Raw genomic sequence first — 16,455 nt, 5'->3', positions numbered from 1 at the left:
AACTCACTCTACAAGAACATACATCGTCATATGCAAAATTGTGAGTTGTCTTCTGGCTCCACCTGCTGGATAAAAGCTGTTAACTTTCCCACACTTGAATGTTGAACATTGCCACGGAAGGGATTCGTTTGGTAATAGTGGGAAATACACTTATAAACATGTGGTTTACAGTGCATCATGAATTATGGTTTTGAATGTTAGTCAGTTTTGCCAACATTTAGCAAAATACCAAAGGAAGGGTAAAAAATATTAAATCAATGCACCATTAAGAATATCTAACTTAGAAATGACAGCATGGTGCCATTTTGACTATTGACATATTCTTAAAATCTGTGTGAAATTTCAGCTCTTTCGTGTTTTTTTCCCAATGTTTGGCCTTTGATGAAACAACTTATATGTGTAAATTGTCCAGAAAATTGACAAATACTGCACAAGGGTTAGCCCTTGTGATGGCTGACTTAATACCAGACTGACGCTCTTAAGCTGAGGTAGTAAAAACACAAAAAAACCTTCCAGCTTACAAAACGTCTGTCTCCTTCTGTTACCATGTTACGGCAGACTTGAAACAGACAGCTGATCAGCACTGTCTTTATATCCTGTCCATGGTAGAAGAGACAAAATCCTGGAAATAATGTCCCAAAAGCGAATGAAAATGAATGAAAAGGATGAAAGGATGGCTATTGTTTACAATACAGTGTGATGCCTCTAAAAGCACATAGGCACCCGTGGCATCATGTGTCATTGCGCATGTGTGGAAGTTGAGCTGGTATCTTGCATCTCGTGGATGTGTTCATTACTGAAAAGGCCCCACATTAAAGCTTGCTCTTAAAAAGATTCATTGTCCAGCCTCTTAAGTATAACATACAGTTGCTCTCTTTTTATTCAGTTGTTATCGCGTGAACTCAACTCTTCAGCGTGAACCCCCATGCTCTTGTGCTTTCACTGGTGCAGGTTTGCAGCAATTGTATACAAATACAGGAGCTCTCTTTTTATGCGGTCATTAATGCGTGACCTCAACTCTTCAGTATGAACTCCCGTGAACTTGTGGTCTCACGGGTGCAGCTTTCTGGAAGCGTGCCGCATACAACTGCAGTTGGGCGTCACGATGGTTTAAAACCTTCTAAGCAACAACGCCAACGAACATTGATTTCCGAAGCTTAGTCCAAGTACCAAGGCAACGTTGACTCAACATTTTGCGTAGAAAAACTAATATGACGAGTAACAAGGCAGTCGACTTCCAGGATTCCACTGGATCTGTATGTGGTCAGATGTTGCCATTTAATGGTTATGACTGAGGACAGACAAAATGATGATCTAACTCAATTAATATGGCGCCGCTTGCACGCCTACTGGTGCTTATTGACATAAATAAATGTTACATAAAAACAGGTATACTCTTACTCTTCTGTCATATTTGCATGTATGTTGTTTCTGACTAGGGATCAATTATTGCAATTTGTGGACTATAAACCGCACCAGCTAAAATTAAAGGAAAATCCTGTTTTGTTCATATATAAACCACACTGGACTATAAGCCACACGTGATTGTTTAATTTCTATATATAAGACAATATGCACAAATTATACAATATCATCAAAATCATGAAAAATCCATAGATAAGCCACACTGGACTATAAACCATAAGGTTCAAAACTTGTGCAAAAAGTAGCGTCTGATAATGAGGAAAATACGGTTTTTAATTTATATACTCAGTGCCTATCAGTATTTAATACACAACCTAAAAGAATATGCAATTGTGTGTTTACAATATAAACAGAGAGAGGATACCAGTAATGGTGTATTACCGTTTTGGCCCGAATATAAGATTATGTTTTTTTACATTGAAATAAGACTGAAAAAGTGGGGGTCGTCTTATATTCGGGCCCTAGACATTCAGAACGCTAGAGGGCGCCAGATACCTTCAAAGTGAATGCTGAACTTGACTCCCCAGACCAAAGCGAACCCGTCACGAAGAAGACAAATAAAATAAATACTAAAAATAGCGGAAGCACGAAGAAAAATAGAATAAATAAATATAGCGGTAGCACAAAGAAGAAAAATAAAAAATAGCGATAAGAAAGAAAAGACAAGAAAATAAGAGAAGAGATAACAGAAAATGGAGAAACGTAGCGACAATCTGGAGAAAAGTGTGTCGAAGATCGGCCAGGTTAACCGGCAGCTGAAGAGAAGTTATGACGCAAACTTCAAGATGATAGTGATAAATGAGGCAGAGTCTTCAAACAATTGCCAAGCGGCTGTGAAATATGGTGTCACGGAGTGCAATGTACGGAGATGGAGAGCTCACAGTCAGAGAAAAGGTTTCCGTGGTCCTCAGAGCGGCCGCTTCCAAGAGCTCGACAGGAGGGTGTGTGCGTACGTGGACGAGAAACGAAAGGACGGGATGCCCATCAGCAGAGCTGTCATTCAGCTCAAGGCCATGGAAAGAGCCAAAGAGCTAAACACCGCTGACTTTAAAGCAAGCCTCAGCTGGTGTAAAATAATGATGCGGCGTAACAGACTAACGCTGCGACGCAGAACAAGTCTAGCACAGTGCCTGCCTTCTAACTTTGAAGATAATCTGTTGTCTTTTCAGTGCTATGTGAACAATTTAAGGAAAAACCACTCTTACCCACTGGACACCTGTGTTTTTTGACATGCCAACACCTGTCACTGTACACAAGAATGGTGAGAAATCTGTTATTATAAAATCCACCGGAAATGAGAAGAGCCGCGTTACCGTCATGTTAGCCTGCCTAGCAGACGGAACCAAACTCCCTCTGTATGTGGTTTTAAAACGTAAGACAGTACCTAAGGAGGCGATGCCAGCTGGCATTATTATACGTGCCCAGGCAAGGGCTGGATGGAGACCGAACTTGTAGTCGACTGGCTCAAGGTTGTGTGGGGCAGACGGCATGAGGGACTCAGAAAAAGAGGAACATGCTGATTTTGGATGCATTTCGTGGACACTTGTCTGATCCAGTCAAAAAACAAGTGAAGGCGATGAACGGCGACTTAGTGATCATTCTGGAGGGGATGACAAGTCAGCTGCAGGTGTTGGATGTTTTGGTCAACAAACCATTCAAAGACAATCTGCGAAAGAATTACACAGAGTGGCTCCTGTCTGGTGATCACGTATCACACCAACAGGAAAGATTCTGAAGCCTCCTGTACGTTTGCTCTGTGAGTGGATCCTCCATGCATGGATTGCAGTTTCCCCAAAGAGCATCAACCACGGGTTTAAAAAATGTTGCATATTAAATGCCCTGGACGGCAGTGAGAATGACGTCCTATGGGAGGAGCCAGCGGAGCCAGAGGATGGAAGTGAGGACAGTGACACTGAGCACAGCGAGGCAGAGGATGTTTGTGAGGAGTAATGTTCTGACATGACAGATCTCAGCGACTCTTAAGTTTAAACCAGTTTGCATTAATTTATTGTAATATTTTTTCTTATTCAGATTGTCATTTGTTTCAGATATACTGTATATTTTCAGTATAAAAATTCAATTTTTTTCTCAAACTTCAGTCTTGAAAAAGGGGGGTCGTCTTATAATCGGGGCCATCTTATATTTGGGCCAATAGGGTATGTTTACTGTATTATGTTTACTGTATTATGTTTTTTGCATGGTCATAGGTGAGTCAGGTGGTGCTGGGCGTGATGATCATGTCCTACGCTATTCCACTGCATTTTATAAACCACACTGAGGTGGTTTACCTGGGCGTGCCATGGTGGAGTGGCCTAGTGGTGAGTTTTTTTTACTTGAGTTGCTCAAATACATCAGCAATCTGTATTATGGTATAATGACCTTCAAATAGCGGTAATGTTAGAATGATGGAATTATAAATGAAAAAAAGCAAAACGTTTAAACTTATAAATTGTATTGGACACCTAGCTCAAGTCCTATTTTTTTTACTAAATGAGGAGAAAAATATTCACTTCTGTGACTGAGTCATAAAATATTAGTTTTTCTCTATTGGTTTGGCTCATTTCATGAAACAGAAATTACATTCTCCAAAGGCTAAGATTATTTGGCATAACACTCTTACAGTTCAGCACAATACGATAGCAAACCTGCAAAAGCACATATCTCTCCCAAAACTGTTCACCCATGCTTCAGACCTGATTCCATTTCCATGCAAACAGTCAGTGCCACCCAAATGGCAAATATCCTTCTCAATTGCCTAGACTCATTTAAACCTTTTTTAGTACGTTTTGCAAAACTTAACTAGATGGTTCAGCAAAACACCATGGTTCACCAGCAAAAGCTTATACGGACTCATCGTCAATTGCAGTTCTAATTATTCCACAGACCTAGAGCGCCCTCATGCGGTTTAATGTGAAAATAACATGTGAATTGATATGCAGGGTCCGGCAAAAAGATTTGATACAATTGTAGGTTTAATAAAATGCAAATAAATTAAAGAAATAAAAAGTTTTTTTTTTCATTTTCGATAAATACATGTAATGCCATTTTTGGTTCGTTTTGTTTTGTTTCATTTCAGTTTCGTTTTGTTTTTTTGAACAATGCTATTTTGGTGTTACCGCTGCCACATTTTCTGGAGTTCTGGCGGTGCGAGGTCGGCCGGTTGATTTTCGTTTCAATGCTGATCCTCTGGCTCTGAAGTTAGTAACCCATAACAAGATTGTGTTTAGAGCAGGTACGGGATCATGTCTACCAAGTCTGAAGCGCAAACAGAACGCTTGTGTTACAGTTACAGATTTGTTCTTGATGAACGTTTCCACAATGAAAGCACGCTGCTCACCGGTCCAATTCATATTAGCAACTGAAACGAAACAAAATAACATTATTCGAAAAGAAAATGAAATGAAATGAAACACAACAAAACAAAATGGCATTACATGTACTTTTCGAAAATAAACATAAACTTGTTTGTTTCTTTAATTTATTTGTATTTTACTATACCTAGAAAATGTGTCATCATTTTGCCGGACCCTGTACTACTAGTAAGTAAGTAATGTGTTTTTTATCAAGTAATAATGTGTTAATAATTTCACATATAAGACGCTCCTGAGTATTAGTCGCATCCCTGGCCAAACTACAGAAAAAATGCGACTTATAGTCCGGAAAATACGGTACTTAGTCTGTCCGTGGTGTGAAACTGGAATAATACGGTGCATGCGATCTAACAATGCAAACACATTCACAGATTAAAAATGTTATTTAAACAAATGATTACAATATATGTAAAAGAGGACTTAAGATGACATTGGCGCTGTCTGTCTAGTGTAAACATTTTAATATTCATTATTTTCCCTTGTGTGTGTGCGTGCGTTTGCCTGTATCAGTTTATAACAGCTGGAGTTGTTGCCATCATCTTGGACAAACACTGTACCACGAGGACTGTAAGTATGTATCTGTCACACACATAAATATATATACGCTGGCGTTGGCTGTTTAAATACATTTATTACTTTTTGTTTACTCATCTTTTTCGAAAAAACACACACAGCTCAGTACAATATGCAACCAGGGTATTTCTTAAGACAGGCAGGCTTAAAAAAAAAGGGAACCAATGCAAGTAGTGACACAGCCGTGGTGAAGTAAACTAAACTATTTGTTCATCAACACCACAAAACTATTGACATCCATTTAGCCAAACATTTTCACAAACCCAAACTAAAAAAAAAGGTTTCATAAGCAAATTCTTTAGTTCAGACAATACTTTTTTTTTTAAGGCGTTACCCGCTGACAGTTTCGACTGATTCTCCAGTCTTTCTCAGAGCCGTCATCCGACGTGCTGCTTACGTGTCATTTATCCATTGGCCGGCTCGGCAGACCTGTCAAGGTCCGCCGAACCAGTTAGGACAGGGGTGTCCAAACTTTGAGCTATGAGGGCCGCATTTGATAAAGTGAAGGGGCCTGGGGGCCAATAGTTTTTTGGGAAATTTTTTAACTACCGTATTTTTCGCACCATAAATTCAATGAGGGTGGGCCTTATAATCCATTGCGAATTATAAGGCCCACCCTCATTGAATTTTTTATTTTAGAAATTATTTCATATATAGGGCGCACCGGATTAAAAGGCGCATAGAAGCTATACTGCAACAAACTGAGGTTAACTAGGGTTGCTGTATGCATCCACTAGCCAATAACCAATGAGCCCTCTGTAAACAATCGCATTTCTCAAACTATCTCCTATAAAATGATCGGAACTGACTAAAGTTCAATCTAACACATTGGCACTGCTTACTTATGTTTCCCTTCCATATCGATTTGTAAATTTATTCGAAACATTAACGGAGCAGCCTATTTTGAAATGAAATAGCCTCGTGCGGTGAGCAGCTATCATAATAGCATTAGCCACCCGCAAACTCCCATGAGCCTCAGCTCGCAGACTCCTATGAGGCTCAGCAAAGTGTCGTGGCAGCCCCCTGTAAACAATCGCGTTTCTCAAACTATCTCCTATAAACTGATCGGAACTGACTAAAGTTCGATCTAACACATTGGTACTGCTTACTCTCAGCAAACCCTCAGCAAAGTGTCGTGGCAGCCCCCCATAAACAATCACGTTTCTCAAACTCTCTCCCACAAAAGTGACCGGAACCGACTAAAGACTTATTTAACACATTGGTGCTGCTTATTTATGATTGCGTTGGATATTGATCTGTAAACGTACAGTCAAACCTCTGTTTTCAAACGTCCCGGTTCTCGAACAAATCGGAATTCGAACAAAAAATTCGAGATTTTTTTTGCTTCAGTTGTCGAACAAAATTCGGAGGTCGAATCTTGCGAGATGAGCCGAAAGGACCCGAGAAAACCCGACCGCGCGGCCCGGATGCGGAGTGCCTCTGTTCGTTATTGTATTTTCATTACTTTGAGGATTGTATTAACCCCTAATAATGCCTCCAAAGAAGGCAAGTGGGAGCAGTAAAGCCATCATAAAACACAAAGACGCTCTTAAACCAATGCGACACTGAGCACCCAGCGCGCTGTGGTTGGACCTTTCATTCATATCTGAAGAGTCAGATAACATTGAACAAACTGTATGAAATACTGAAGGAATGGGGTCGAAATACAAAAAGTCCTGCCTAGCTACAAAAACAGATATGCTCAAACCTCATTGAATAAAGTACATAAGCAGACAAGTATATTCACAAATTAAATCAATAAAAGAAACATTTTAAGCATATAATTATACCTACACACCAAATCAATAAAGCAGACATAACTAGACATTTTTGATAGGGGGTAATGACAAAGGTTTTTATAACTTTATGATCTGATACCATGTATTTCTGAGCACTTTGAAATAACAAATGTTTTTTGATATATTGGCTGAATAGCTTAATGACCCTTAAGGAACTGTTTAATGCATGCCTGATGATTTTCTAAATCACGGACACTGCCAAAGTCGTCTAAAAATGTTCAGTACGTGATTATATCTTATGGTTTGACTAATGCTAGACGCCAGTTTTTGATTACTACTGACAAAATTGAAAGAATGATGAATGGGCGGTGTGTGACAGTGGGCGAAGTGGATGTAGGTGCAAGAATGGTTTACAGGAAGGACACTTGGAGATAAAACCGGTAGAGGTGCCAGAGGAAGAGCGGCAGGAGGAAAACAACCAAGAACCCGGCCAAAGGTGATCGCCAAGGCCGAAAGACAACAGCCACCACACACACAGAATTGCCCATAATCAGCACCCACCCCCACGGAACTAGCTCTCACCGAACTAGCACCCACTCCCATGGAATCCAACTCTCCTGCGAACTTGCCACACCCCCTGACTCATCACCCATCAAACTCGGCCCTCACTGGCATGTGCAATTGAATATAAGCTGACCAAAGAACCTTGAACGTTGCCTTTTCTGGAGACTTTCTCTTGAGCATGGTCGCACGAAAGGCCCAGCGCTGTATTGTACTTTCCTGAAAACAGAGCTTTCTTAACAAGAATTGTGATTGAACTCGACCAACCTGTGTAAGTCTAAATTTTGCTTCGGTGTCTTAGCCTTTTCCTAAAACTGAAGAAATAAAACGAGCATACGGTGAGTAAATTGGATATCAGGTCATTGGCTATGGCTTTTGCCGTGAGGCGCGGATAGCGCGCTTCCCAAATTGTGGACCAAAAATCCAACAAAAACTTAAATTTACATGAGTTTGAAATTATTTTTGCCTCATGAACTTTTTAAACAGGAGTTGTAAGTAATGCAAATTTACCTTAAATTTACATGTTTCAATTTTTTTTTGATTCACGAACATTTTAAACAGGAGTTAAGTAATGCAAACTTGTCTGTTATTATTAAAACTTAAAACAAGTGAATTTTTCTCTTGACATTTACAATATCTTTCAGAAAGTAATTGTTTATGTCACGTCTACAGGTTCATAATATCAACAGTATTAACATGGCCACTTCGTAACATTTAATATTAAGTAATATTTACTTTTGATTTAATTTTGACTCACAGCCATGGTTGAAGAATCGCTGTTGTGATGCCAGTTCAGCTTGGAGAAGCTTCACTTTATCAGCGCGAACACTCCCAGTTCGCTTGTCGTATGTGTTAGCATGTTTAGTCTGATAGTGTCTCTTTAGGTTGAAATCCTTAAACAAGGTAACCGTCTCTGTAGAAATTAGACAAACACAATTGCCTTGATTTTCAGTGAAGAAGTATTGTAATTCCCATTTCTCTTGAAAGCGACGGCCCTCAATGTCAACTTTCCTCGTTTTCTTTGCAGTTGCCATAGCAGAAATGAGCTGAGAGTGGTGGACTTCCACCTTTCGGTAATAGGAAGGATTACAGTTTCAAGTTTCATGATTTATTTTTTTTATTCAGTTTGACAGTGCAGGCGAGCCATAAATAATATTTATTTTATATATAATATATATATTTCATTATAAGACGGAAGCTGCGGGCCGTATGAAATCTGAACGGGGGCCGGATTAGGCCCGCAGGCTGGACTTTGGACATGGGTGAGTCAGGATATGGGTTGGTTATACATCAAATTGTGAGCAACCCATTAATGAGTCGCCGAAAAAAATGTATGTGAATTTTGTACCGAGTTTTGAACCGTGGAGTGAGTGGACATCTGTTGTTGGAGTTCCAGCACCTCTGTGCAAGTTATGCAGTGACGAATGAGTTTGTGAGCCACCATCTGGTCCATGTCGAGTGTTTTCTGATTGTCAGTGTGCAGCTGTCCCACGACGTGTATCATTGGTGCTGTCATATCAGGTGCCTCTGAGAGGTCAAGTGAGTCTAGTGGCGACACCGATGGAACATGTTAATTAATTTGTTGTCAATTGTCATATTTGGATACAATGATGATTTCACACTTACCCTGTTCCCGCCTTTACAGGTATACTCACACTGGTCACAGGGATTTGCTCTTCACAGAGTTTTGCAAAGTAGCGGCCCCATTGCATAAAGTGCACACGACATCTCATCTTTTTTCTACCTGTTTTTGTGATTCTCTTTTGTCCCGCTAATTTCCCTCTTCCATTGTCTTTTCTCCTTCTCTATCCATTCCCACATTTCTCTTCATGTCACAACTCATCACTTATCTGACTCCATGTCACCTCCTTTCTTTGCAATTTACTTTCTCTTTTGCAACTTAACCCATTCCTTCTGCAACTTTGCCATTGCCTTATTTCTGTCTTTCTTCTTCAGATTACCAAAGATTTGAGACGAAATGTCTTCGAACATCTCCTTCACAGTAATCACAGTCATACAATTCACAGAGGGCTGAGTTAGATCGAGCGAGGAATCCATTTGGTTTTAGAGGGCCCCAAAACTCCCCTATGTGTACCGAAATGTCACAATGTTCCCCTGCGTCCCCTGTGAACGCCAGTCTACGGTGAGACAATCTGTCATGTCACCTGAACAACAATATTTGGCTGTTAAATAGTGTTTTAGAAAAAAAACAATGTACTTGAACCAAAATAATAACCTATGCAAAAGATTGGCGACATTTTATACTCAAATACCGTATTGGCCCGAATATTAGACGGTGTTTTTTTGCATTGAAATAAGTGGGGGTCGTCTTACATTCGGGGTCTAGACATACATTTTTGGACAGTTACGTCACCGCGCCTTAAGTCTCGCGTGAGTTACCTCAGCTTATCGCGGTTGTTGGAGCTTGGGCGCAGCAGTAAGTTAAAAGTTGCTGGTATCGACTGAGTGTGGTGCTGTGATCATGTGCGTCTTTGACACAAAGTGAGTATATACATTTCATTGTTACTACTGTTTACTGTTGTGCCATTTGTCTGATCGTGGTTTGTTTCGTGTGTGGGCCGTTTGATTGATAGCTTCGGCGCGCTCCTTTAAGTTTGCCTTGCATCGTACGAGTACCCGTTACGCAGCGGCACAGCGACTAACGGTCGCCAGTAAATGTATTTTGTTGTCTCGATGACTTATGTTTGGTGTGTGGCCGAGAGTATTTCATTTATGGTTATTTAGTATAGCGGAACCGTTACACGCAGTTAGTTATGTAATGTGGGCCGTCTACTCGTGTTGTGTGACGTCAGAAGTTGAGCGTTGACTTTCGTGCTGTATTTCTGTCTGTTGCAGAACCACACACACACACGCACACACCCACACACACGTGCACACACACACACACACACACGCACACACCCCACACACCCTTCACACGCTTCATACAATAATCACACACAAGAATCACATTCACACACCTAAAGACTCACCCATGCACACTACACACACTTTGGCAGGTTTATTTTACTGACATGTGTACTATAAAGTAAAGAGAAAAGACTCAGCAAACAGAAATCACAATAAGACAAGAATATTAATTTAAATGTTCGTGCGGAGTGTAGTACAGATAGCTTACAACAATCTCACTACACTAAATATCTGTATGTACTCCTACTCTTTTTATTTGGATTTGTCCTACCCACAATGTGAGACAAAAGCTCCTAAGGAGGGAGGGGAAAGCATGTGGGCTTTGTCTCGTAAGCAAAAATAAACACAAGGTGTTGCATACGTATATGGCAATGTCTGCAAAACAATTTAAGCAATCAGCATCTCTATTTGTCTCTATGATAAAAACAGGAAACTTGACATTTTCTTGCCGCTCTATCTGAGAGTGTAAAACTGTGGTCAGGCATGTTGTTTCTACGAATTGTCTCGGTAGACGTTCTCTTAGACGTCCTCTGCTTGCAGAGTTGCAAGCTGGTAGCTGCGTCCTGCCTGACCCAGCCATCACCTCTCTCGTGACCCAGCTGTAACCTTTCTTTTCTGTAGCACAACATAAAAAACAGCAAAGCCAAACAGTAAGCATATATTGCAGTAATATTGCAGTAAGCATTGCTTGGAGAACACATGATAACATATATATATATATATATATATATATATATATATATATATATATATATATATATATATATATATATATATATATATATATATATATATATATACACATTTTTAACACACTTGCTCGCACATCCTTACGACCAAACGTGTGCCTATACCCTTTTGCCAGTTTGCCTGTATGCCCGTATGAGCCATAGTGCCTGTTACTTTTTTGCCAATAATTCAGTAAAGCAATCAAAACTGAACCACATCTTCCCTCCTGTGTTCTGACCGACACCTGGGAGCAAAAAGAGCATAACCATCCGAGCCAACCCCCTATATAGTCCTCAGGCTCCCCAACAATAGCGGTAGCAGTTTGCATTATTTTATTGCAATGTTTATCCTTATTCAGATTTGTTTCAAGACTACAGTTACAGTTAGACTCCACTTTGATGGTTAATGCAGTTATTGCAATTTTGTTGTTGTATCACAGTCGATTGGTTTATTTACATTTAAAAAACCAGAAGCCATTCGTTTACAAACGTGATTGCACTTTAGTTTACATATTTAAATGTTCAGATATTAAGATGTGACAGACAGTTTTTGCATGGTTTGAATGAGGCAAAATAACATGCTTTTTCTCTCGAATATGTTGTTATAATCATTTGTTTCAGATGTACTGTAATTATTTTCCGTATAAAAATTAAATTTGATCTTCAAAACGTCTTTTTTCAAACTTGAGTCTTGAAAAAGAGGGGGTCGTCTTATAATCAGGGTCGTCTTATATTCTGGCCAATACGGTAGGTGTTGGAAAAATGAATTAGGAAATAAAAAAAACTAATGTACTTAATCCAAAATAAAAACCTATGCAAGAGATTGGCCACCTTTTATCCTCAAATAGGTATTGGGAAAAAATAGGCAATAAAAAAAAACTAATGTACTTAATGAATAATAAAACCTTATGCAAAGGATTGGCAATCTTTTATACTCAAATTTGCATTTTGACCTCCCACAGGGAAAACAAAAAACAACAAAAACACGGAGCCACAAAAGCTTAACAACATCTAAAACTGAGATGGGCAATATTAATGAAAAGTAGTATTGGCGTGAAAAAGGGTGGCAATAATGATCAAATGAATTACTTAAGGAAATATTCTCTATATGTATTCTCTAAGTCTACATGGGAAGTGCTAGGGCAGGGGGCAACAACTCGCGACTCTTGAGCGGCATGTGACTCCTTAGCGCCGCCTAGTGGCTCCCTGGTGCTTTTTTAAAAATGTATGTAAATGGAAAATGATGAGGGGAAAATATGTTCTATTTTTGTATAGTTTCTGTAGCAGGAAAAACGCGAGAAAAACATTCTCAATGTTTTCCAATGCTGTAAATTGTGTAGAATGGTACAGAAAATGGATGGATGAATATTAAATTTCAAAATATCTGTCAACTGAGATTTGCATCATAAGCTGTGACACACGTTTCCTGCAACTCAGCGTGTCGCGTCGATGGTCACTGTTGTAAATAAACCGGTGGGTGTGTGATGAGCGATGGATCCCAAAGGGAAAAAGAGAAAGATAGCTGAGGAGAACAGATGATTCAACAGTTCTTGGACCAAATAATTTGCTTTCATTGCCAATGCGGGAGGGTTGCCTACATATTTGCTTTGTAATGAGAAGTTGTCATACAACAAAAAAAGAATAATGTGGAAAGACATTTCCAGGGAAGGCATGCTGCATTTGCACCCGAGTAGCCAGCTGGGAATGAGCAATAAAGTGCGATTGCATTACTGCTGGAGAAATTAGAGGACCGCAAGGATAGATTTAAAAAGTGGATTGCATCTTCAAATTACACTACTACTACTATTACTACTACTACTACTACTCACAGATGAGAGCTTGCAGTCCTGCGTGAAGATTAAAGTTACATTTTACATGCCCGATGTTGAGAAGCTGTCCAGTGATGTCCGAAAATATAAGTCACATGAAATGGGCAAGAACAAAATCCTGTCATAGGCATATATTTTGTAACAAAGTGGCTGTTTATATAAAGTTGTTTCAGCTTTTTTTTTGTCAATATACATTTGGAATGACAGGTTTGGTGTTTATTTGCTCAGATCCGAGGATGGCTGCGTTGTATTGTGCGTGTCAAAAGAGGATGCTGCTGCAGCTCAACCTTGCACTGACTTACCGTATTGACCCGAACATAAGACGATGTTTTTTGCATTGAAATAAGACTGAAAAAGTGGGGGTCGTCTCACATTCGGGGTGTAGACATTATACCCATTCACAACGCCAGATGGCGCCAGATATCTTTAAAGCGAATGTTGAACTTAACTCCCCAAGCCAAAGTGAATCCCTGTCAAGAAGAAGAAAACTAAAAATAGCAGTAGGACGAAGAAGAAAAAGAAAACATTCCAATATGGCTCTTTAAACATTATGGGTTGCTCCCCCCCCCCCCAACCCCCCCCCACCCGTGCTAGACACTAGTTAAAGACGCTAACTAGGGTGGAAAGGATAGCAAAGAATGAGAATATCATAGGACAAACAAGATAAACAAAAAAGAACTCAAACCAAATAACATTGGCGTGAAATAGTGTTAACGTTCTAAAAGGATCTTCATGACCCAACCAACTTCACTAAGTGGGTGCGGGCATGCTGGAGCCCATCCCAGCAGTCATCGGGCAGTAGACAGGGGACCCTGAATTGTTTGCCAGCCAATCACAGGACACACAGAAACAAACAACCTCTCGCACACGTACTCACACCTACGGGCAATTTTGGATTGCGGGAGTGGCAGGAAACCAGAGCACCCGGAGAAAACCCACGCAAGCACAAGGTGAATAAGCAAATCCACATAGAGAGGGCTGGGGGTGGAATCTAACACGCAAGCTTTAAACTGTGAGACGGACGTGCTAACCAGTGCTCCACCCCCAATTTTTGAGGGAATTTAAGCAGACCTTTTCGACCGAGACCAATCAGACCGGTGTGTCTCGCCGGTTAGGGGGGCTTTGGCAAGGGAACTACCCCTTGTCAGATTTTTCCATTGAGTTTCGTATGTTAGCAGCCGCGTCCGGGTGGGGCCCTGTATCCTTGAAAACGGCGTTCTTTCAAGCCTTAGATTAGTCCTTAAAGTACGAATTGGCAGTCCTGGAAGAACCAGACACATAGGACGGCCTGATTTACCTGGCCATTCGTTTGGACAATCGGATTAGGGAAAGACAGAGAAGCTCCCGATGGGAGCAAATGGAAGGAAGTTCACAGTCCTTTTTAGCCAGACCCAGTCCGCCGGGGCGATCACCTTGCCAGTCCTCTCCAGAGCCCGAGCCCATGGAGATTGGCCGGGCTCGACTATCTCTGGAGGAACTGCAGCGGCGCCGAAAGTCCCGACAATGTCTGTACTGCGGCTCCCCGGATCACTTCATCGCCAGCTGTCCCGTTCGGCCAAAAGAGAGGGTCCGACGGTCGTGAGGGGAGGACCGCCGGACCATCCTCCGAGTATCAAGTCTCCTCGCTTCTCCCTACCCGCCATGATTTCTGTCCACAACCATAGCTACAAGCTAACCGGCTGGTCGACTCGGGGTGTGAGAGAAATCTGATCGACCAGGAATTCGTCTCCCGAGCCCAGATCGAGACAGAACCTCTCTCAATTCCTCTCTCTGTCTCTGCCCTGGATAGGGGGGGACTCTCTAGCATCACCCAACGCACCAAACCCATGGAGCTGCTTATTTCTGGCAACCATTGAGAACTTTTTTCAGTTTTTGGGTTTCCAATCAGACAGTCAACTCTTGTCCTTGGGTTCCCCTGACTCCAGAGACACAACCCTCAGATCAACTGATCAGAGCGCCATATCGAGTCCTGGTCCACGAAGTGCTTATCCTCTTGTCTTCAGTCTGCCGTGCCATCTCGCCCGCCCCTAGTGACACCTGAGGAACCGGCTTCAATCGATCTTTCACATGTTTCCGGACAATACCATGACCTCAGACAGGTTTTCAACAAGAGCAAGGCTTCGTCCTTACCACCTCATCACCCCTACGATTGTGCCATAGAGCTTCTTCCCGGAGCCCTGCTACCGTCCAGTAGGCTCTACAACATCTCACGCACAGAAAGACAAGCAAACATACATTAACGAATCACTGGCCGCTGGCATCATTCGCCCTTCCTCCTCACCCCTGGGGGCAGGATTCTTCTTCGTGGGCAAGAAGGATAAGACTCTCTGCCCTTGCATCGACTACCGTGTCCTGAACCTCATCACAGTCAAGAACAGGTATCCCCTTCCCCTCATTTCATCAGCATTTGAACCAGTCCAGGAAGCCACCATCTTCACCAAGCTCGACCTCCGAAACGCATATCATTTGGTCAGGATCCGCCAGGGAGATGAGTGGAAGACCGCTTTCAAGACTCCGCTAGGCCACTTCGAGTACCTCGTCGTGCCCTTTGGACTTTGCAACGCGCCCGCAGTTTTTCAAGCCCTAGTCAACGATGTCCTCTGGGACTTTCTCAACGTATTCGTGTTTGTCTATCTGGATGACATTCTCATTTATTCACGAAACCCCTCCGAACACCGCCGTCATGCCCGCCTGATGCTACAGCGCCTCCTGGAGAACCGATTGTACATCAAGGCAGAGAAATACAAGTTCCACAAACCATCCATCACCTTCTTAGCGTTCATCCTTGAGAGGAGACAGGTTCAGATTCAAGATTCAAGATTCAAGAGTTTTTTATTCGCCATGTTTGAGCGTGCCAAACAAGGAATTTGACTTCGGTAAATCACAGCCTCTGTTCAACATTTAGGTGACTAACAACAACACTCAGCACATGTGAAGAACGAAAGATATTCTCAAACATCCCCAGATCTTAAACTCCCAAGAGGGCAAGGAAAAACTCAAAACTCCAGCTATGGGAAATGAGAAACCTTGAGAAAAGTCCACAGATGGGAGGGTCCCTCTTCTAGGATGACCAGGCTGCAATGGATGCAGAGAGGACACATAGTACAAACAGTGTAAACAAAAAAAGGTGTGGAAAGCAGGATGTTATTGCACAGTAATGACTCTGAGACTCTAAGAGTGGTGTGAGTTCATCAGAGCGACAGCCTGGGGGAAGAAGCTGTCTCTGTGTCTGCTGGTTTTAGTGTACAGAGCTCTATAACGGCGTCCGGAGGGGAGTAGTTCAAACAGGCTGCAACCT

At 41.5% G+C, this 16,455-nt stretch overlaps 1 protein-coding gene across 4 annotated transcripts in view; it reads left to right on the top strand.

Moving 5' to 3' along the window:
* The window catches only part of LOC148398581 (membrane-spanning 4-domains subfamily A member 12-like), an 80,855-nt gene that overhangs the window by 24,288 nt on the left and 40,112 nt on the right, over positions 1 to 16,455 (top strand). For all 4 annotated transcript variants that reach the window (XR_015857810.1, XM_088372338.1, XM_088372339.1 and 1 more), the window contains exons 3-4: positions 3,633 to 3,743; positions 5,307 to 5,363. Coding sequence is in view for 3 of the 4 variants with exons in the window: in XM_088372338.1 (XP_088228464.1) it covers positions 3,633 to 3,743; positions 5,307 to 5,363 (168 nt within the window). In the remaining variant the exon portion in view is untranslated. The remainder of the gene's footprint in view (positions 1 to 3,632; positions 3,744 to 5,306; positions 5,364 to 16,455) is intronic.

This window comes from Syngnathus floridae, chromosome 4, assembly GCF_059516105.1.
Source record: "Syngnathus floridae isolate MCC-2025c chromosome 4, RoL_Sflo_1.0, whole genome shotgun sequence".
Taxonomy (NCBI): domain Eukaryota; kingdom Metazoa; phylum Chordata; class Actinopteri; order Syngnathiformes; family Syngnathidae; genus Syngnathus; species Syngnathus floridae.
The sequence above is the reverse complement of the archived record's forward strand: the minus strand, read 5'-3'. Positions and strand labels throughout refer to the sequence as shown.